This window comes from Anarrhichthys ocellatus, unplaced genomic scaffold, assembly GCF_004355925.1.
Source record: "Anarrhichthys ocellatus isolate YVR2014 unplaced genomic scaffold, GSC_Weel_1.0 scaffold310, whole genome shotgun sequence".
Lineage (NCBI taxonomy): Eukaryota > Metazoa > Chordata > Actinopteri > Perciformes > Anarhichadidae > Anarrhichthys > Anarrhichthys ocellatus.
Genome location: NW_022280320.1, coordinates 5,001 through 26,235, shown reverse-complemented (window position 1 = coordinate 26,235; position 21,235 = coordinate 5,001). Strand labels below are relative to the sequence as shown.

General features: G+C 45.8%; 2 protein-coding genes across 5 annotated transcripts in view; both read right to left on the bottom strand.

Moving 5' to 3' along the window:
• Nucleotides 1-205: 205 nt before the first annotated feature.
• Nucleotides 206-12,928, bottom strand: LOC116401266 (mitogen-activated protein kinase-binding protein 1-like). Its single transcript, XM_031879589.1, has 5 exons — nucleotides 12,563-12,928; nucleotides 11,532-11,623; nucleotides 863-925; nucleotides 569-626; nucleotides 206-476 (listed from the first exon to the last, which is right to left on the bottom strand). Exons 1-5 carry the CDS (start codon nucleotides 12,668-12,670, stop codon nucleotides 267-269), a joined length of 531 nt encoding a protein of 176 aa, XP_031735449.1. The 5' UTR covers nucleotides 12,671-12,928; the 3' UTR covers nucleotides 206-266.
• Nucleotides 12,929-13,385: 457 nt separating this feature from the next.
• The window catches only part of LOC116401267 (uncharacterized), a 12,839-nt gene continuing 4,989 nt past the window's right edge, over nucleotides 13,386-21,235 (bottom strand). For 2 of the 4 annotated variants that reach the window (XM_031879590.1, XM_031879591.1), the window contains exons 6-17: nucleotides 20,841-21,023; nucleotides 20,149-20,412; nucleotides 19,160-19,836; nucleotides 18,151-18,348; nucleotides 17,959-18,070; nucleotides 17,325-17,449; nucleotides 17,015-17,094; nucleotides 16,699-16,810; nucleotides 16,413-16,524; nucleotides 15,788-16,213; nucleotides 15,622-15,705; nucleotides 13,386-15,147 (exon numbers count right to left, since the gene is read on the bottom strand). In XM_031879590.1, coding sequence (XP_031735450.1) covers nucleotides 14,348-15,147; nucleotides 15,622-15,705; nucleotides 15,788-16,213; nucleotides 16,413-16,524; nucleotides 16,699-16,810; nucleotides 17,015-17,094; nucleotides 17,325-17,449; nucleotides 17,959-18,070; nucleotides 18,151-18,348; nucleotides 19,160-19,836; nucleotides 20,149-20,412; nucleotides 20,841-21,023 — 3,173 coding nt within the window. In that variant the 3' untranslated portion in view covers nucleotides 13,386-14,347. The remainder of the gene's footprint in view (nucleotides 15,148-15,621; nucleotides 15,706-15,787; nucleotides 16,214-16,412; nucleotides 16,525-16,698; nucleotides 16,811-17,014; nucleotides 17,095-17,324; nucleotides 17,450-17,958; nucleotides 18,071-18,150; nucleotides 18,349-19,159; nucleotides 19,837-20,148; nucleotides 20,413-20,840; nucleotides 21,024-21,235) is intronic. The other 2 variants (XM_031879593.1, XM_031879592.1) reach the window with 2 other exon arrangements.

Below are 21,235 nucleotides of genomic sequence, written 5' to 3'. Positions count from 1 at the left end.
CTTTCCAAAGATGTGATAAACCACAGTTAATTTATGTTTTAACAGGGAGGGGCAATCACTTTTTCACACAGGGCCATGTAGGTTTGGATTTTTTTTCCCCTTAATAATAAAAACCTTCATTTAAAAACTGCATTTTGTGTTTAATTGTGTTATCTTTATCTAATATTTAAATTTGTTTGATGATCTGAAACATTTAAGTGACAAACATGCAAAAAAATAAGAAATCAGGAAGGGGGCAAACACTTTTTCGCACGCACGCACGCACACTAAAATGAACTGCTAAATAAAGCAGTAAGGATACAAACCTTCCAGTTCCACACGTTGACCATCATGTCGTGTTGGTATCCAACGCTCACGATGTATTTACTGTTTGGAGAAAAGGACACGCAGGAGACACCATACTTATGTTCATGGAGCTCTGACACCTGGACACGATCGGACACCGCCCACACTCGAACCGCCGGCATGTGACCACTCTGAGGTGGAGGGGGAGGAAGAGTCAATAAAAGATATATTTATTTTTCTGTTTTCTTTCTGGACTAATTGATGAATCAATAAGTAGACTCACTTCTCCTGTGACGACATACTTCCCATCTGGAGAAAAGGCCAACGTGGTGATGGCCTTCCTGAACACAGAGAGGAGGGGCACTTGTGATTGGCTACAGGAAGTTTTACCTTCTGGTGCTATGACTCATGGGAGATGTACTTGGACTACAGCAATAGTAACAATGGCGTGTTTGTTTGTTGCTTTCAAAGCAACTCTGTGACCAAAAACAATAATAACAAGATAATAGTAATCTTTTACAGCCGTCAAACAAAGTCATAAAGACAGGAAGTGAGAGCTGATTGGTTGAATCGTTACCTGGAGCTGTTGAAGATGTGATGCTGTTTGTTCTTCCGAGGATTCAACAGGACGACGACACACCTGTGTACACACACACACACACGCACAGTTAGGGTTAGGGGTTAGGGTTAGGGTAGGGTTAACCCTAACCCTAACCCTAACCCTAACCCTTGTCAGGATAAGATGACGTAGATCAGGCTTTTCGGTTCCACGAAGCAAGTTTGGCAAAATCACCATGGCAACACATCCATAAGCTTGAAGCTGCTCCAGCGCAGGCTAACTGAAGGTAGCCGGATAAGCTGCCACTCCCCCGGAAAACATGGCAGCTCCTGTCACATACGGTAGTCTAATGCGCTTGCGCATATACCGGGGGTTATACGGGAGTTCCAGAAATGCATGTAAAGTGAGACACACGGTGATCCATTAAAAGCAGCTGAGCAAACTAAGAAGCCTCTATTGCATTAATGTACAGCTCCCTTCCTCAGAGATCCACTGATGAAGGAGGATATTAGTTAGATTAGCGTTTTATAGGGAGAGAGTTCTTCCACATCGCCAAGATCCGTTATCACATCATGAAGACTTCCTATACGAGCGCTATCCATTCTGCCCACAAGGAATCATTTATTTACAGACCTTCTGGAGCATACATTGAACACCACATGCTGCAGCCGAGCATTGATGTCTCACACACTGGATGCAGCCTTGAGCTGTTCTGCGAGTGGTACATTGTTGTACAGTGTCGGCGATGAGGAGAACATGGGGAAAGCCGCTGCATGCCGTGCTGTTGGTAAAGTTTATTAGGCGCTTAATAAACTTATGGATGTGTTCATTACATCACCATGGCACATATTGTACTGAGTCAGCATTCTGAGTAATGTGTGTGTGTTAGTGTTTACTTGCTCCCATGTCCTCTTGATGGCTGCGTTGCATACATGAGGGTTAAAGCACTCATAATGATATGACAGTGTTATTAGTACACCAGCATATCATTACTGTAGAACATGATGAAGGTGGACTCATGATAAGAACAGAGAGAATCACACACTTTATCTTCACTGCTTCAGTTGATTGAATGTCTGATGATGAATAATACACACACACACACTGATCCACCCACACACAGATTCACACACACAGACTCAAACTGCTATTTCTATATGGTAATCTACACATACATGTATATACACATATATAGTACATGATACATAAGGGCATACAGTACATATATCCTCATATTAATGAGTATCAGTTAGATGCTCTTTGGGCTTGTTTTTATCTTATTCTGAAAGAGTTGAGATCATTATTGTCGCTATAGATCTCATTGGATGATGCATTCATTAAGCCTACTGCCAGCAGTCACATTTAAAGACATATCATCTGATTGATTGGGGTGATGAGGCATTAAAATGAGCCGATACATTTACAACACTTACACATTTAACGTGTCTGTGATATTTTGCGTGCTTCTTGTCTAGCCCTCGCAGCGGTGGCGGTGTTAGATGTTGCCGTGATTATGGTCTTGAATTCCTCATATGCGTTCATGATCATCTCCTGCTCGTCAGCGGAGTAAAAAGAGGCTCTTTCTTTGACTTTATTTAACATTGTACTGTTAGAAAATCATGGTTTCGGTGATCGACGCTTCCCCCTTTTGAAGTAGGACGGGCACGCTCAATTATCCTGATCCTGATCGTCTGGTTCCAATTAACGAGACAGTTTGGGATCAGCCTTGGAGAAACCGAGATAGCCTGACATCAATCATCGGGTTAATTTCAGATGCTAATAGGACATTTGATCGACTGAGCTGAACCACGTACGAGGAACGGGGCCCTGGTCTCTCTCAGTCTGGACCTGGTCTCTCTCAGTCTGGACCTGGTCTCTCTCAGTCTGGACCTGGTCTCCTTCTTCAATTTCAGATTATTGATCCACTAATAAATGAAGTATTTTTATAGATTATATATAATATAATATGATGTGTTCACCTCTCAGCAGACAAAAACAGAAGAAGAGAAACAGCTGGTTGTTTGTTTTGACTCAAGTCACCTGTGACATCATCAACCTGTCTGAACAGGTGAGAGCCAATCAGTGTTCAGGAGCTTAATGTTCATCTGAACCTTTAATCAGCAAACACACACACACACACACACACACAGTGAGTTGGCAGGCTGTGTGTGCGTGTTTGATGACTGTAAGCAGCTGAGTCGGCAAACAATTATATTCTTCTTCATCAACACACACACACTCGCGTTTGTAGTTCTGTCCTTGTGGGGACGTCTCTTTCTTTACTGAACACAACCAGGGGACAAAACCTGAGAAGACAAGTTTAAACCCGCCTACTTTTTCACCTCCACACAACTGACCAATCACAGCGAGAGGTAGCTGTGATGTCAGAAGTTTTTTAAAGTGCTCTGAAACCTTAAACCTGAAACAGCTCTCCGAAGGTACGTCCCCAAAATGTCCTCTTAAGGTCTAACACTCACACTGGTCCTCACAAAGATAGACAAACAAGTACAATAACAAACATCTCCTAATCGTTTGTTCTGATATGAAACCAGAACCAGAAACAGGCTGAAATACTGGATCGGGTCTCAGTGAACCTCACTTCTTCCTCGGTCCTGGTGAGACTCGCACACGCTCAGTAGCGACCAGGCAGGTGCTAACGGAGCGTTAGCCAGAGCTAACGACGCGTTGTCAATGTTTTACAGGGAAAGGATCCTGCAGTAAAACACTGAATCCTTTAAAGGACTCGTTCACATGGCAGAGGAAGGTGCCCCTGTGTTTACACAGACACACACACTGCAGCAGTGTAACATGGTGTGTTCAGGTACAGTGTGTACCAGAGACCACTGACCCAACCCGTCCTGTTCAACATCTGCAATGCAGCAAGAAGAACAGAGAGAAGCTGCAGAGAGTCTCTGTTATTACATCATTATATAATAATAAGGTTATTATATAATAATATGATGCTAATCATTTCATATTTCTTTTCTTTTCCGTTTCAGTTTGTCTTTAATTTTCTAAAGAATGTGATTATTTAATGAATAAATTAACTTTTTTTACTTAAACTTTCTTCATTATTATTATTAATAATAATAATAATAATTATAATCTAACAATAATCTAATAATCCAATAATAGATATTATTAATAATAATATTATTAATCCTCATCTTAAAAAAAATGTAATTCCCTGTGAGACATGAACGTCTCATCTTTCGACACGTTGACCTAAATCTCCCCTTCTGTCCGATGACCCGCTTCACTTCGCTTCAATTCGCTTCACTTCAGTGGTTCATCCGTAAACGGAATCTTCTGAACTGACAGCTCCGCCCACACCCTCAGCTGATTGGACGGCTCAGTGTGGCTCCGTGTGAAACATTCATTCCTTTTGGGTTCAGACTCGTCCAATGAGAGGAGGATCAGCTGCTGACCTCTGACCTTTAAACCAGCTAAAATAATTGATTAATTCATTAATAATCATGTTTAATAATCTGAACAGATATTATTTTGATGCAATAACTTTTGTATTTCTATCCACATCTTATTCATTTTTCATGTTATTTCTTACTAATCTTTATAGCTGAATTTCTCGTTTAATTTTTCTATAAATCCAGAGGCTGTAAAAACAAACTGTTTCCTGAACTACAGAAGCCTGAATAGGACAAACTTTATGAGGCAGCCGGCAAAAAAAAGATCAGCAACAACAGACGAGTTTATTTTAGTGATTCATCATAAACAGTTTAAAACTTTATGTTTGTAGAGGCTTTTATTTTGTAAGGGCTGTTTCAATGAGTGTAACATCTTCTTCACAACTTTCAAAATGTGTTGAGTCACTAGAGAGTGATCACAATAACCAGAGAGAACAATGTTTATAATCCAGTAACACCAGTATGAGATAACATTAGTCCCAGTTAGTCCCAGCTCAAACGGTGCTCTGGTTACTGGCGGCACCAAACGCTTCACTAAGTTCTAATTAACTAATTAATTAACTGTACAGATACAGAACCACAATCATACAGAACTACAATCATACATAATGACAACCAGATAGAACTACAATCTGATAGAACTACAACCACACAGACCACAATCAGATATAACTACAACCAAACAACTACAATCAGACAGAACTACGATCAGACATGAATACAATCAGACATAACTACAATCAAACAGAACCACAATCAGACACTACTACAATCAGACACTACTACAATCAGACACTACTACAATCAGATACAACTACAATCAGATACAACTACAATCAGATACAACTACAATCAAATATAACTACAATCAGACAACTACAACCAAACATAACTACAATCAGATACAACTACAGTCAGACATAACTACAATCAGACATAACTACAATCAGATAGAACTACAATCAGATAGAACTACAATCCCCTCGTGGTTGAGTTCCTCCACCAACCAGTCAAGAGTCCGTTCACATCTACGTCCGCCCAAAATATCACTTCATCATTTTATCCTATTTGAAATCTTTATGACATAATTATCATATTAATCCTTCAATTATGTCCAAAAACGTGTATCGTGTTTTGTCAGTTCAATAGGACATTTGGTTTTAATTTAAAGAGCGTCGCTCTAGATGTCCTGAGACATCGTTGAGGAGAATGAACCCTCCAACCCGAACCTTCAGTCTGGTGATGGTCTCTCTGACTGTGGAGGATCCTGTATTCACACAGAGCTCCTAACACAGATTTGACTCAGAGGTCCTTGAACTCCATGCACCTACGGGTTGCGGGATGCAAGGCTCTGACTGTGGTTTGTGCTTATGCACCAAACAGCAGTTCAGAGTATCCGGCCTTCTTGGAGTCGGTGGGAGGGGTCCTGGAAAGGGCGCCGCCTACCGACTCCATAGTTCTCCTGGGGGACTTCAACACTCACGTGGGCAATGACGGAGAAACCTGGCGGGGGGTGATTGGGAGAAACGGCTTGCCCGATCTGAACCCGAATGGTGTCTCGTTATTGGACTTCTGTGCTTGCCACGGTTTGGCCATAACGAACACCATGTTCGAACATAAGGTGGCTCATAAGTGTACCTGGTACCAGAACACCTTAGGCCGGAGATCAATGATCGACTTTGCAATCGTATCATTTCATTTGCGGCCGTATGTCTTGGACACTCGGGTGAAGAGAGGAGCAGAGCTGTCAACTGATCACCACCTGGTGGTGAGTTGGATCAGATGGTGGGGGAACCGGTTGGAAAGACCCGGCAAGCCCAAACATGTAGTGAGGGTGAACTGGGAACGTCTGGCGGAGGACCCTGTCCGGGAGGTCTTTAACTCCCACCTCCGGAAGAACTTCTCACACATCCCGAGGGAGGTTGGGGACATGGAATCCGAATGGACCATGTTCAAAGCCTCTATTGTGGACGCGGCCGCTAGGAGCTGTGGCCAGAAGGTCATTGGTACCTGTCGTGGCGGCAACCCGAGAACCCGGTGGTGGACACCGGAGGTGAGGGAAGCTGTCAAGCTGAAGGAGACCTTCAAGGCCTGGTTGGCCCAGGGGTCTCCTGAAGCAGCTGACAGGTACCGGCAGGCCAGAAGGGCTGCAGCTGCAGTGGTCGCAAATGCTAAAACTCGGGCATGGGAGTAGTTTGGGGAGGCCATGGAGAAGGACTTTCGGTTGGCCTCAAGGAGGTTCTGGCAAACCATCTGACGGCTCAGGAAGGGAAAGCAGGGCTTACCCCAGGCTGTTCTCAGCAGGGGGGGGGGAACTGCTGACCCGGACAGGGGACATCGTCGGGCGGTGGAAAGAGCACTTTGACGAACTCCTAAACCCAACCAACATGTCCTCTGTAGAGGAGGCAGCACCTGAAGATCTAGGGGGAGGCTCATCCATATCCCTGGCAGAGGCCGCTGAGGTAGTGAAAAAGCTCCTTGGTGGCAAGGCGCCAGGGGTGGATGAGATCCGCCGTGAGATGCTGAAAGTGCTGGACATGGTTGGGCTGTCCTGGCTGACACGCCTCTTCAATGTCGCATGGGGGTCGGGATCAGTGCCCATGAACTGGCAGACCGGGGTGGTGGTTCCCATCTTCAAAAAGGGGGACCGGAGAGTGTGCTCGAATTACCGGGGTATCACACTACTCAGCCTCCCGGGGAAGGCTTATGCCAGGGTGCTGGAAAGGAGGCTCCGACCGTTTGTTGAACCTTAGATCCAAGAGGAGCAATGCGGATTCCGTCCCGGCCGTGGAACAGTGGACCAGCTCTTTACCCTCGCAAGACTACTGGAGGGGTTCTGGGAGTTTGCCCAACCAGTCTACATGTGCTTTGTGGACTTGGAGAAGGCTTTCGACCGGGTCCCTCGGGGGTTCTTGTGGGGGGTGCTGCGGGAGTATGGGGTGCCGGACCCATTACAACGGGCGATCCGGTCTCTGTACGACTGCAGTAGGAGCTGTGTCCGCATTCTCGGCAATAAGTCAGACACGTTCCCGGTGGGTGTTGGCCTCCGCCAGGGCTGCCCTTTGTCACCGGTCCTGTTCGTGACTTTCATGGACAGGATATCTAGGCGCAGCCTGGGGGTGGAGAACGTCAGGTTCAGGGGTCTCGGGATCGCCTCTCTGCTGTTTGCAGATGATGTGGTCCTGTTAGCCTCCTCGGATCGTGACCTCCAGCATTCACTGGGGCGGTTTGCAGCAGAGTGTGAAGCGGCGGGGATGAGAGTTAGCACCTCCAAATCTGAGGCCATGGTGCTCTGCCGGAAACTGGTGGATTGCTCCCTCCAGGTGGGGACGGAGTGCCTACCTCAAGCGAAGGAGTTTAAGTATCTCGGGGTCTTGTTCACGAGTGAGGGTAAGATGGAGCGGGAGATCGACAGGTGGATCGGTGCGGCTACAGCAGTAAAGCAGGTGCTGCACCGGACCGTCTTGGTGAAGAGGGAGCTGAGCCGGAAGGCAAAGCTCTCAATTTACCAGTCGGTCTACGTTCCTACCCTCACATATGGTCACGAACTCTGGGTCGTGACCGAAAGGACAAGGTCGTGGCTACAAGCGGCCGAAATGAGCTTCCAGCCTTAGAGATAGGGTAAGGAGCTCGGTCATCAGGATGGAGCTTGGAGTCGAGCCACTACTCCTTCGCGTCGAAAGGAGTCAGCTGAGGCAGTTCGGGCATCTAATTAGGATGCCTCCTGGACGCCTCCCACTGGAGGTTTTCCAGGCACGTCCAACTGGGAAGAGACCCCGGGGAAGACCCAGAACACACTGGAGGGATTACATATCCCAGCTGGTCTGGGAACGCCTCGGGATCCCCAGAATGAGCTGGAACATGTTGCCGGTGAGAGAGAAGTCTGGGTCAGCCTGCTTGGCCTGCTGCCACCATGACCCGACCCCGGATAAGCAGAGGAAAATGGATGAATGGATGGATGAACACCTCATGGAGCTGCGTGACGGATCACATTTCTATCGTCAGTGTGAGTTTCCAAACTCGGAGCTGTGATGTCGGGGAGAGTTAGCGGTTACCAACGGCAACACTTCCTGTTTGCCAAAGCTCCTGCAGTCACAAACAGTCTGATCTTTGTTAAAGTGAAGGACGCTCCAGGGTCCTGATTATCTGATCAGCTTTCTACTGATCCACCTTTATCGATTAGGCGCCCTTATTGATAAAACCAGATCTACAGAGGAGTGAAACTCCTCTCCTCCTTCATGTGTACGAAACAAACATCTACCAGAAGAACCAGTCTGTTTAGGATTCAAACAGTCCTGTGATCTGGTCTATCCGGGTCTATTGGTTTCTGCTGATTGGTGACATTTGGAATGAACCTTCACACACTTTCACTAGAACGACGTAACAAACACCTCATGCTCACACACAAACTCCACAGAGATAAATCCTTTATTGTTGACTGACTCCTTTGGTGGATCCAACAGGATTATTTTAGAAAACCCATAAACACCTGAGACCTTCAACCTAGAATCCTTAAAACACCCTTAAAGACCCCTGAATCCTTGTGAATACTCCCAGGTCCCTGGAGCCCTCTTAAACTCTCTCTACCCCATGCGACCGTGGTGCATGGGGTAGAGAGGGTTGTCCACTAACTGCAAGGTTGGTGGTTCGATCCTTGGCTACCATGAGTCCTGTGGCGAAGTGTCCCTGAGCAAGACACTGAACCCCTAACTGCTCCCTGGGAACTTCTCAGCTCCCTATATACTAGGGATGGGTTAAATGCAGAGAATAAATGTCCCCACTGCGGGACTAATAAGGGATTGATTATTATTACTTTGGAACCACTGGGACCCCCTACATCAGTGGTCCCCACCGGGCCGTGGATCATTTGGTACCGGGCCGCACAGAAAGAATAAATATTATATTATTTCCGTTTTATTGATTATCAGAGTCTGAAAGAAGTTTTATTTTGAAAAATGACCGGATTCTCTCGCAATTTCATCCGCCTGTTCCTCTTGACACATGTCAAGACGCTTGTCTCGGTCACATGATTCGTTACCTCAAAAGTTAAGCCTGCAAACTAGCGAAAATGAGTAAATAACTTTTGGAGAGCTTCTTTGCAAAGGGGAAAAGGCCACTAAGGAGACAGAAGAAGAGCTACAACTTCCAATAAAATTAAAGCTTAATTTAACAGACAATATCAGAAGTCTGATTAAATATCAGGAGTAATTCTGACGCGACAAACCCGCTCTGCAGAATATGTGGCGACAAAGGATCAGCTGCTGGAGGTTGTAAATGACGGTGGCCTTAAAAGTATGTTTGAGACAACAACTCTGCTGGTGTTTGGATTAAAATCAAGGCTGAATATCCTGAGATCGCCACTAAAGCACTGAAAACCCTGCTTCCATTTCACACATCCTCTTTGTGAAGCGGGATGTTCTGCAGTGACGGCAATCAAAACAAAACAAAAGTAGACTGGACATAAGGAACAGACTTCGGGTGTCATTATCTCCCATTACCCCAGATGGGACCGTCTCGTTGCAGAGAAACAAGCTCAGGGCTCCCACTGATTCAGCGTTATTGTGAGTTGTATTTATTTATGCATTTTATATTTGTTTTCATGCCGATCGTATCATTTTATTTCGTCGTGTTTTTCCGCCACACCTTGAAGGCCGGTCCGTGAAAATATTGTCTTACATGAAACCGGTCCGTGGTGCAAAAAAGGTTGGGGACCTCTGCCCTACATCACAATAATATAAAAAAAGAATCACCTTTAAAACTCTTGGAATCCCTTCAGACCTGCATATGTGACCCATTGAAACTCCTTAAGAACCAGAAACCTCCGCACCGCTGTCACCCCCTTAAAAACTCTTGGAACCCCTCAAGAATCCTTGAGACCCACTAAACGTTGCTTGAAACCTCTCGGAGAACCCATGGTGTTACTCCTTGTACCTTTCAAACCTGTCTAAAACAACCTGAAATACCCAAACAGACTCCCAGAACTTAAAAAAAAAATCCTTTATAACCCCTCAAGAACTCCTAGAACCCCTCAGGAACCCTTGAAACACCCTTAAAGACCCCTGAAACCTTGTGGAATCCTGAAACACTGTCACAGGTCCCTGAAGTTCTCTAAAAGTCTTTAGAAACCTCTCAAGAACTGCCCCCAAAAACACTGGGACCCCCTGGGACCCCCTATAACACCTTTTCAAAAATAATTAAATCTGATTTGATCGACCTGAAGCCTGTAGAAATCTGATTGGAGTCAAATTTCAAACCACCTGCGGATGTGGTTTGGATTTGATTAGCAAAAATAGCATCTTGTGTTCTTCCGTCCAGACTTTGTAAACTCAATCTGGATATTTTCTTTAAAAGGCATCTTTGAGCCGACGGTCTGAACGAGGCCTCTGTGGTCTGCAGAGTGCTCCAGGTGGTTACTGGTTGTGGGTTCAGTGCCTTGCTGAAGGGTAAATCCTACAGCAGACCGGAGTCTCGTGGTGAATATCAAGACCACGGCTCCTAATGACACGCTGTGTGTGTGTGTCGCTTCGTTAAACACATGATTCTTAATCCGATAATCTGATCATGTCGTTAGCCTTTAAAACTCAGAACATGAGACACAGAACCACAGACGGTCAGTTTGTGAGAGTTTAATCCTCTAAACATGCAGGACAACAGTATTTATACAACACTTCAGTTACACTCGTGTTCTTCACCTCAACTCCTTTTAGTTTCAGTGTTTACATCTCAACTGATACGTTTACACTTCATTCAACACTTCAAGTCCTTTCACTGATGTAAATGGTGACTCTTTCGGTGCGTACACTTCAACTCCAGTCGTTACACTTTCACTGACACTTTATATCCTTTCTACTATCTTTTATTAATTGATGCCTCAACTCCTTTTAGTTTCAGTGTTTACATCTAAACTAATATGCTTACACTTCATTCAACACTAAGTCCTTTCACTGACAACACTTGTCACTCTTGTCTACTCTTTCAGTGCGTATACTGCCAGTACCTCTTTTTAACTGACACTTCAACTCCTTTCAGTTTGGTGTAGCTCATTATAGTGTTTACATCTCAACTGATATTTCAACTCCTGTCAACGTTTACACGCTCAACTTAACACTTACACTACTTTCACTGGTCATTTCACTGAGAGCCACTTTAGCCTTTCATTTTCAATGTTTACACTTCACTTCAACTTCTCAGACAACACTGCAGAAACCAAACAAAGTATATATCGTCACATCATACGACCATTAACTCTCACTCACACTCACCCAGCAGGATAAGCCAACAGGCCGGTTTGGGGGTCGCAGGCCAACGCTCGGTTTCCTGGAGCTGTGATTCCCAGAACCTTCTCCAAGGTCACCTGGAGGTCAGTAAGATTAGACGTCATCAAAGTAGCTGTTAGCATGTTAGCATGTAATCAGCGGGAAGCCCCTGTGGTTTGGTGAAGTCCTGTGCAGCCCGATGCTAAACTAACAACAGCTAACTGTGTGTGTGTGTGTAAGTGCATTAACCAGACTAACCATATTAACTAGACTAACCAGACTAATTAGACTAACCATATTAACTAGACCAGGGCTCTTCAACATTTTTCAGGCCAAGGACCCCCAAACTGATAGAGAGATGGAGCAGGGACCCCCAACTATAAATGGGCCTAGTACCGTGTATAAACATACCTCTTTATTGTGCATTCAATACTAAGCTATTCAAATAACACACAGGTTCATATATTCATGTTATTTTAAACATGTGCAAGGTACAGTGAGTAGGGAGGCTGTGCCACTGACATTTATAAACACACCTTGTCAGCTGATACCAATGCCAATATCAACATTGTCTGTCAATTGCATGATAATCATCATACAAGCTATTCTCACTGATGTTTTCATTTTATTCATTTTAAACATGAATGTGGAAACGAAAATGAGTGATGGCCTATTAGTGCCACTGCATGCATAAAGATACCTGTTATCTTGCATACAATACTGAACTATTAACATAATCGACACATCAGAATCAGATCATGTCATGTTTAGAGAAAAAAAAGAAGAAAAAAACCTGCAGTACCTCAGGGGCCGTGGACCCTCTGTTGAAGACCTCTGAATTAGACTAACCAGACTAACTAGATTAAAAAAACTAACCAGATTTACTAGACTAACCCGACTAACAAGACTCAGACTAACCAGACAAACCATATTAACCAGACTAACTATGTGTGTGTTTGTCTGTGTGTGCGTGTATATGTGTGTCTGTATCCGTCTCTGTGTGTGCGTGTGTGTGTGTGCGCGCGCGCTGAGCCCACCTTGCCGCTCAGGTCTTCTTTGTGCCGCGCGGTGCCGCTCCTCCTCCTCAGTTTGATTGACAGGTTCTTGATTCTCCTCCGGATGGTTCCGCCTCCCTCCGCGGTCATCGCGCTGTTAGCTGTGCCGCTAGCGTCCTCTCTCAGCTGGACCTCCTGTCTGTCGCTCGCTCCTCCGCCGCCGCTGCTGTCATGCTATCTGCGGGCCGAGCTGTGCGGGACCGGAGGAGGGTTCTGATATCCGGTCTTTGGTTCTGGTCTGATCCGGTCTCTGGTTCTGGTTCCGCATCTTATTCCTCCGCCGCTGCGGAGACACGAAGAAGCGGCTTCTACACGAGCCAGAACGGACTGAGCCGAGCTTCAAGACCGCATGCGGCAACGACACAAACACTTCCGGCCAGGCTTTTCAAAATAAATCTGGCTGATCGGTTATGAAAATTAGTTCTTCAGTTTCTTTCTTTATATTTTTTTATTAAGATCTTTCTGTCACAGGGAATATATGAAATGATATAAAGGACTAACTACACTATCACAGTATTATGTGGTATTACTTTGACTCCAGTACTTTTCACATACAAGAACAAAAACGACACTGCTGTGCTTTTATTTTGATGATAAAGCCCCTAGACTTCAGGTGTCGTGTCTGACGTACATTGACGCAGTGTGGAGCAGCAGCGCCTCCAGCGGAAGACTCACGAACTACATCTGATATTTAAATTACTACAATAAATTAGGATGATGCGTTCAGGGTCTATCCGGTAAATGTAAGATTAAAACCATTCTGTCTGAATCTTTTTGAAAAAAAAAATCAAATGTGAGTCAGATGTTGATATTTAAACTTTATTTACAGAATATTAGAGTTATGATGCAACAACATGTATTTACATCAGAGTCCTTTAATACATACAAAAATACAAATTTAGGAAAAACAAGAAGAAACTGTACAAACATGAAGACGAAGAGTAGCAGCTTCATCCGATCCGTTATGTCCTGTGAACACTGAGCAGGTCCAGCTGAAACCAGCTGAGTCCAGGACTGCTGAACTTCACACCGTTTAACATTCATACAGCAGCTTTCAGACGGTTTGTATTTATTATTTACTCTGAATATGAGCTGACTCATATGTTTCTACTTCCTGTTTCAAAACTGATATCAGTTTAATGTGAATCCACACACACACACACACACACACACACACACACACACACACCCACACACACTCGTAACATTGTGCAAATATTGTGGTTATTTACGTCTAAATCTTTTTTCTTTGTTCTCAGTGATCCTGATTCTCAAAGTAAACAAAAATGAACTAATTGAAAGCAGCAGTTTAAAGGAGACAGACAGACAGACATCCTCTCAATACATCGACAGTTGTCTGATTCACGTTGCTGCAACCATTAAAAAAAAAACGTGGACAAATTTCTTCCGGCAACAATCTTCCAATGAGACCAACGAGCAACTTACATGGAAACTGTTCCTCATCAACTTTTCTCCTAAAAGTGGCACGTCGCTGCAGCGTCACCTGAATCTTTAAGGACAAAAATAAATAAAATCTGTGTTCGTCTGTAAACGACCAATGAAACGTTCTGAATCATCGTCAGGGTAACAGCGGGTTTCTGATTGGCCCTCAGGTGTTTCTGTTTTACTAGAAAAAAAAAAAAGACAAACTGTTGCTGAAATCAAACAGAACTCTAACAGCCAATCAGAAAACAGTCTGCAGATGACCCATGAGGTCCTATCTCTGCTGTGACATCATCAGAGTGATGTCAGCTGATCCGTGTGATGTCAGCTGGGGGCGTTTCCTCTCAGTCCCAGAGGAACCAGCCTCGGCATCGGCCTCCAGGCCACGCACCCCTCCCTCCTACTTCCGCCTCCTCCTCCTTCGTCTTCCCCCCCTGCTGCTCTATCGCTGCTGGGGGGGTCTGCCACCTTAGCCCCGCCCACCTGCATCTGAAGCAGAGGGGGCGGAGCCAGGGTATTAGCATTCTCGTTGGCGAGTCCGAGCTGCCTCCCGCCCCACGTCGTCTCAATTAGGTCGTCAGAGTCCGAGTCCAGTTCCAGGAGCCAGGGGCTGTGGGCGTGTCCCTGCTCCGTGGCTCCGCCCACCGCCGCTTCCTCAGAGGAGGGGTTCTCCGATGACAAGGGGACAGTCTGCTGATTAAGGAAGACGATCTCGTTGAGGAGGGAGGTCAGACTCTCGTCCTCACCCAGAGGCTCCCCCACTGCTACCCGGCCATCAGCCCTCGGACCTGGGCCCCCCTGAGTGGAGGGTGGAGCCGGCAAAGAGGACTCAGGCCGGTCCTGGTCTTTGATCTGGTCTGAGGAGAAGTCAGAGCCAGCAGAGACGAGCAGGGATGGACTAGTTGGGAGCTGCTGCTGCTGCTGGGGAGGTGGAGGTATTATCTGTTGTGGTGGTTGTAGTAGCTGTTGTGGTACTGGTAGTATTTTTTGCTGTGGTGGTGGTAGTATTTGTTGTGGTAGTTGAAATTTTCTTTGTGGTGCTTGTAGTATTTTTTGGGGTGCTTGTAGCATCTGTTGTGTACTTGATGGTTGAACCAGCTGCAGCAGGTTGTTGAAGTTTGCAGCTGTAAACAAAAAAAGATCAGCTGACATCAGGATGGACAATTTTTACCTAAATGACCTTTAAAGAGTTGATTTTTAGTCGATAGTGAGCTAGTTATTAATTAACTAACTACAGTAAAGTCACTCAGGAAGTTAGTTAGTATGTTAGTGGAGTTACCTGTGAGGTTGTTAGTTGGTTAGTAAGTTGAGTTACCCGTGAGGTTAGTTAGTGGAGTTACCTGTGAGGTTGTTAGTAAATTGAGTTACCCGTGAGGTTAATTAGTTGGTTAGTTAGTCGAGTTACCTGTGAGGTTAGTTAGTTGTTTAGTTACCCTCTGAGGTTAGTTGGTCTGTTAGTAAGTTGAGTTTCCTGTGAGGTTAGTTAGTTGGTTAGTAAGTTGAGTTACCCGTGAGGTTAGTTAGTGGAGTTACCTGTGAGGTTGTTAGTAAATTGAGTTATCCGTGAGGTTAATTAGTTGGTTAGTTAGTCGAGTTACCTGTGAGGTTCGTGAAGGTTAAGGGAGCGGAGCTGATCTGCTGGTTGGTCAGATTGGGGAGGTTGAGGGTGACTGTGGTCATGCCTACAGACAGGAAAAAGACATGTCTTACTACAAAATAAAAGCATATTGAGGCAGAGAACAGAGTGCTGGGATTGGTCGGTACCTGGTGAAGGAGACGCCATCAACGGGCTCATGGCCAGGAGTTGTTGCCCCGGCAACGCAGCACGGACCAGCGACAGAATCTCCCCCGGTAACATAGCCTTAAAAGATGACGATGCAGCTGGAGTTCTACTGCGAGACAGGATGTTGGGGACCGTCCTCGGCCTGTCCCTCACCACTGATGCATTGTGGAATACACCAGGAGGAGCCAGGTGCAGGACGCTCTGAGGCTGATGAACACGTTTGGCGGTGGGAGGAGCCTGTGGAGCTCGCTGCTGCAGGCCGGAGGGTGCTGGAGGATCTGAGGCCCCGCCCCTTGCTGCTGCTGCTGGCAGCTGATTGGCTGTTCGGTTTCTCTTACGCTTCTCCGTCTCCCTCTGTTTGGTAGACTGGTGCTGCAGCTCCACAAGGATTCTCTGCTGACTTTTACCTGCAGCCACAAACATGTTTATTAGAACTGGAGTAGTATTTTAAAATATTTAAATATGTTTTAATATCTTATGTGTTGTTATAAACTGCAGCTCCTTTTACTCTCTGTTGCTAGTAGAAAAACATAAAACTATACTTCTTGTCTCTCTTTTTGTCAACAGTGTGATTGTTTGAACTATATTCAGCGTTCACGTCCTCACCTGATCGGAGGGAGATGTCTCTGATGAAGGCGTCTCTCTGCTGGTTCAGACAGATCTTCATACTCTTCAGTGTCGCCGACTCACTCTGCAGAGTCTGGATCTCCTGACGGGCCTGAAGCACAACAACTACAGTTACACTTCTGCACCGCTTCCAAGATGCATGAGTTCACGTGTAATCAGAGAGTAGTCTATCGGATCTATATAGATCTATAGATTTATACGTAGATATGAGCTTCAATAGAATATAAGAGTGAAGCGAAGAAGAGAAGAGGTTTCTATCTGGTACCTGGTCCAGCAGGAGTCTCTTTGACGAGCCTCTGGTCTTCATGACTGAACGTAGACCTCTGAAGGCCTTCGTGAGGCTCAGAGCTCCGACCAGCTCCTTCACCCTCAAACAGCTGTCGACAGAAAACAAACTGTTTATTCTCAAAAAGCTTCGATAAAAGTGATCTCAGCTCCTCGTGGCTTAGCTGACATGTTTTTATCTTTTATTTATCTGTATTTGTTGGTGTTTTCACTGAGGTGGTTCACTCACAAAGAGAAGTATTTAATGTTCTTAAAGTGTCTGAATGACAACTGATAAACATAAACCAGGTTCTCACTCCGAGTCCACGTTCCTCATGTTCCTCATGATCCTCTTCAGCCTCCTCTGAGCCGCATTCAGCCGACCGCTCTCCTCCACCTGACAACACGTCGAACTGATATCAAAACTATTTCTAACTCTTTTATTTATTTATTTTATTTATTTAATTATGAAATGTCATCAGATTTATGCATCAATACGTCTTTGTCTTAATAACCGTCTTATCGTTCTTATTTTACATCTTCATTTATTTCATAATGCGACTATAGAAAACAGTTAAATAATTAGATAAAAATAAACATCAATAAATATAAGTCTGAGTTTCGTACGTTGGTCGCCGTGGTAACAACGGTCTCGTCAGACAAGTCCTCCATCGGTTCGTCCGAGTCGAACAGATCCTCCATCAGGTCTCTGCTTCCTGTCCTGCCTCCTTCTGACGGCTCAGCTGATCTCTCTGAAGACAGAAGACATCGATACCAATGCTATCATCTGTTTTATCATCATCTGTCCCTGATTGATTCAGAACGTCCGTCTGATCACTAATGTTCTTCAGGTAAAGGATTCGAGTGTTAAAGTGAAACTCTGAGACTTTCAGACAATAAGAAACATCTTCTCTCAGCTCCACCTGTGCTCTAGTACAGAAGAAACACTTCCTGTCCCACTGAAATTCAGCAGGGCTTTTAATTTGAAACAAACAGGAAGTGTTGAGTTTGTTTTAACGGTAAACAAGCTGAGATCAGAAAACAAAGTAAATATGATGAGGTGAATTTAAATAAAATATATTTACAGAAGCTCAGCTTCAGTCACTCATTGATTAGTTCAATGAGGCGATCAGCTGATTCTTAGTTTCTACTTAGTTCTAGTTGTCATTCTCTTCTCATGTATTTAATAGAAATCTAATAAAACTATCCTTTTCCTGCTGAGTGCGAGTCAGGATATTGATCAGATCTTCAGTGTTTGTACCCGATGATGGAGCGATGAAGGTGAGGAACTCGTCCCTCCTCTTCTTCAACCTCCTCTTCTTCTTCTCTAGATCTGAGTCGGTGGTCCTCAGCTGATGGATCACCTGAACCGCCTGAAACACAACAACCGATAAGTGAGAATGGAGTCTGAGCCGTGAAGTCTGTGAGGAACCTGAATGTAAACCAGTAGAACCTTCTTCAGCGTGAAGACCTTCGACGTCTCTTCACTCAGACCGACTTCTCTCCTCAGACCTTTGAACAGCTGATGATGCGTCACCCGACGGCTCTTCTCCAACGCGTTGAGGAGGTGACGCTGCACACAAAGAAACAAGAACATCTGTAGAACATCTGTAGAACACGAAGAGAACGTCTGTAGAACCAGAGAGAACGTCTGTAACACACAGAGAGAACGTCTGTAACACACAGAGAGAACGTCTGTAAAACACACAGAGAACGTCTGTAAAACACACAGAGAACGTCTGTAAAACACACAGAGAACGTCTGTAGAACACACAGAGAACGCCTGTAGAACACAGAGAGAACGCCTGTAGAACACAGAGAGAACGCCTGTAGAACACAGAGAGAACGTCTGTAGAACACAGAGAGAACGTCTGTAGAACACAGAGAGAACGTCTGTAGCACACAGAGAGAACGTCTGTAAAACACACAGAGAACGTCTGTAGAACACAGAGAGAACGCCTGTAGAACACAGAGAGAACGCCTGTAGAACACAGAGAGAACGTCTGTAGAACACAGAGAGAACGCCTGTAGAACACAGAGAGAACGCCTGTAGAACCAGAGAACGTCTGTAACACACAGAGAGAACGTCTGTAAAACACACAGAGAGAACGTCTGTAAAACACACAGAGAGAACGTCTGTAAAACACACAGAGAGAACGTCTGTAAAACACACAGAGAACGTCTGTAGAACCAGAGAGAACGTCTGTAGAACACAGAGAGAATGTCTGTAGAACACAGAGAGAATGTCTGTAGAACACAGAGAGAACGTCTGTAGAACACAGAGAGAACGCCTGTAGAACACAGAGAGAACGTCTGTAGAACACAGAGAGAACGCCTGTAGAACACAGAGAGAACGCCTGTAGAACACAGAGAGAACATCTGTAACACACACAGAGAACATCTGTGACTGTCACACAGAGAACATCTGTAACACAAAGAACATCTGTTTATCCTCCTCTTACGTGCGTCTTGACGTTCGGCTGCTTCGTCTCTTCACTGTCCAACTCGTCCCCAAAATCTGACGAGTTGTCCGTCTCACTGCTCCGCCCCTCCCCCTCTGGCCCCTCCCCATCCAGCATATATTTGGCCCCGCCCCCCCTCTCCATGGTAACGAGCTCCGCCTCGTTGTCCACACAAACGATGTCCAGATCCACCAGGTCGCTGGCCGGCTCCGGTGAGGGGACGGGTGAGGGTCTGGTTCCTATTGGGTTCTGGACTAACACCCCAACGGGACCCGCCGGGGCCGGAGACACCTTCACCATTTTGACCCCGAGCTCGGCCCCCCCACCTGTGGAGGGTTTGAGGGAGATGAGGCTCATCGGGGGGGCAGGATGAGGAGACTGGAGGAGGGTGAGACTGGAGGAGAGTGAGACAGGAGGAGGCTGAGACTGGAGGAGGGTGAAGGAGCCGGGAGACATCGCCTTGGAGGGAACTTTAGGACAAGTCACGATGATCGGGTCCCTGCTGGAGCCGGAGGGGAGGATCTTAAAGGTGCACGTCCTCGTCTGAGCCAACAAACCAGGGTGGAGAGGGGTGGTGAAGGAGGAGGAGGTGGAGGAGGAGGGGAGGATGGAGGTCACTGTGGTCGATGGTGGAGTTTGGTTACCAACTGGAGTCTGAAGGGATGCAGCAGGAAGGACTGAGGGGGAGGAGTCACAGAGGGGAGGAGGAGAGAGAGAAGGAGGGAGGAGAAAGGAGACCATTAAACATGAAAAAAATGAAACCGAGTGAACGTTGCTGATTGATACCGAAAGTTGTCAATTGGTCGGCCCTAAACCTTGCCGACACGTCGGCCCTAAACCTTGCCCACAGGTCGGCCCTAAACCTTGCCCACAGGTCGGCCCTAAACCTTGCCCACAGGTCGGCCCTAAACCTTGCCCACAGGTCGGCCCTAAACCTTGCCCACAGGTCGGTCCTAAACCTTGCCCACAGGTCGGTCCCATAGACTCACCTCTCTGGGCAGACAGGTTCGGGTTGACTGATCTCAGCTGGCTGATGGGAACCAGTTGGACCAGTTTTCCGTCTGGTCTACGGTAGTACTGGACACCTGACTTCGACTGGACTGGCTGCAGGACCATCGTCTGACTGGTGGAGGAGGTGGGGGGAGGAGGCAGAGGAAGTTTTCCGGGAGGAGCCGGGACCTGAAGCATCAAAAGCTGGGAGCCTTTAGGAGCCAGATTTACAGGTGAGGCCACAGAGCTGCTCACCTGAGAGTCTGAAACACACCAGACCGGCAGAAACTTGTATTCATTGGTTCATGGTTCTCAACCCAAAACGTCACGACCCATAAAGGAGTCACAACATAGATCTTATTGCACAGAGCAATTACATACAAAGTCAGTGCAAAGACGAGGAATCACAAAATTCACACCATTTGCGTCTTTGTAAATCAGGGCGACGTTGTGTTGTAAAAGCCTTTCAGGGTTAAGATTGTCCTGTAGTCACTGACGTGGAATCATCTACTTTCATCTGTTTGTGTAAACAGAAATATTTGGTTTTTGGGCTGACCACAATAACATCACTGTTGCAACTGAGGATAAGAGAAACTATTCTCCACCAATAATACTTGTTTATTAAGCTCTGAAATTATTCAAAATAATAATATCTGTGATTTTGTCCTAAGAAGCTGATCTTCACCATTACCTGAAATGGGGGCGGAGCTAACAGGAGCTGCAGGTACCACTCTGATCTCACTGGCCCCTCCCTTTAGACCCGGGTACACCTTCACCATGACCACCTGGGTCCCCGCCTCCTTAGGTGCTTCACCTGCAGAATGATGAGAGGAGGCAGCTGATTGGTCGACCTTCACTGCTGCAGGCTGAAACACTGCAACACACAAGTTGTTAAAATAAAGAGGTTGGTTCTTTGTTACAGTTTAACACCAACAACCTCCACAAAGGACATTTTACTGACAAAGACTATATGCACAAAAATAGACTATAACTAGTCAGCTCTGGAGATGGACAAGCTAGCCAGCTAACTAGTTAGCTAACTAGCCAGCTATGGAGTGTCTGAAAATGCGCACTGAATGGCAGATG

Bases quoted from the DNA above. Each gene is read 5' to 3' on its own strand.
- LOC116401266 (XM_031879589.1), bottom strand. From the start codon at position 12,670: ATGACCGCGGAGGGAGGCGGAACCATCCGGAGGAGAATCAAGAACCTG. The intron at 627-862 runs GTAACGATTCAA...CTCTGTGTTCAG, and splicing joins CACATCTTCAACAGCTCCAG to GAAGGCCATCACCACGTTGG. The intron at 477-568 runs GTGAGTCTACTT...CCTCCACCTCAG, and splicing joins AGTATGTCGTCACAGGAGAA to AGTGGTCACATGCCGGCGGT.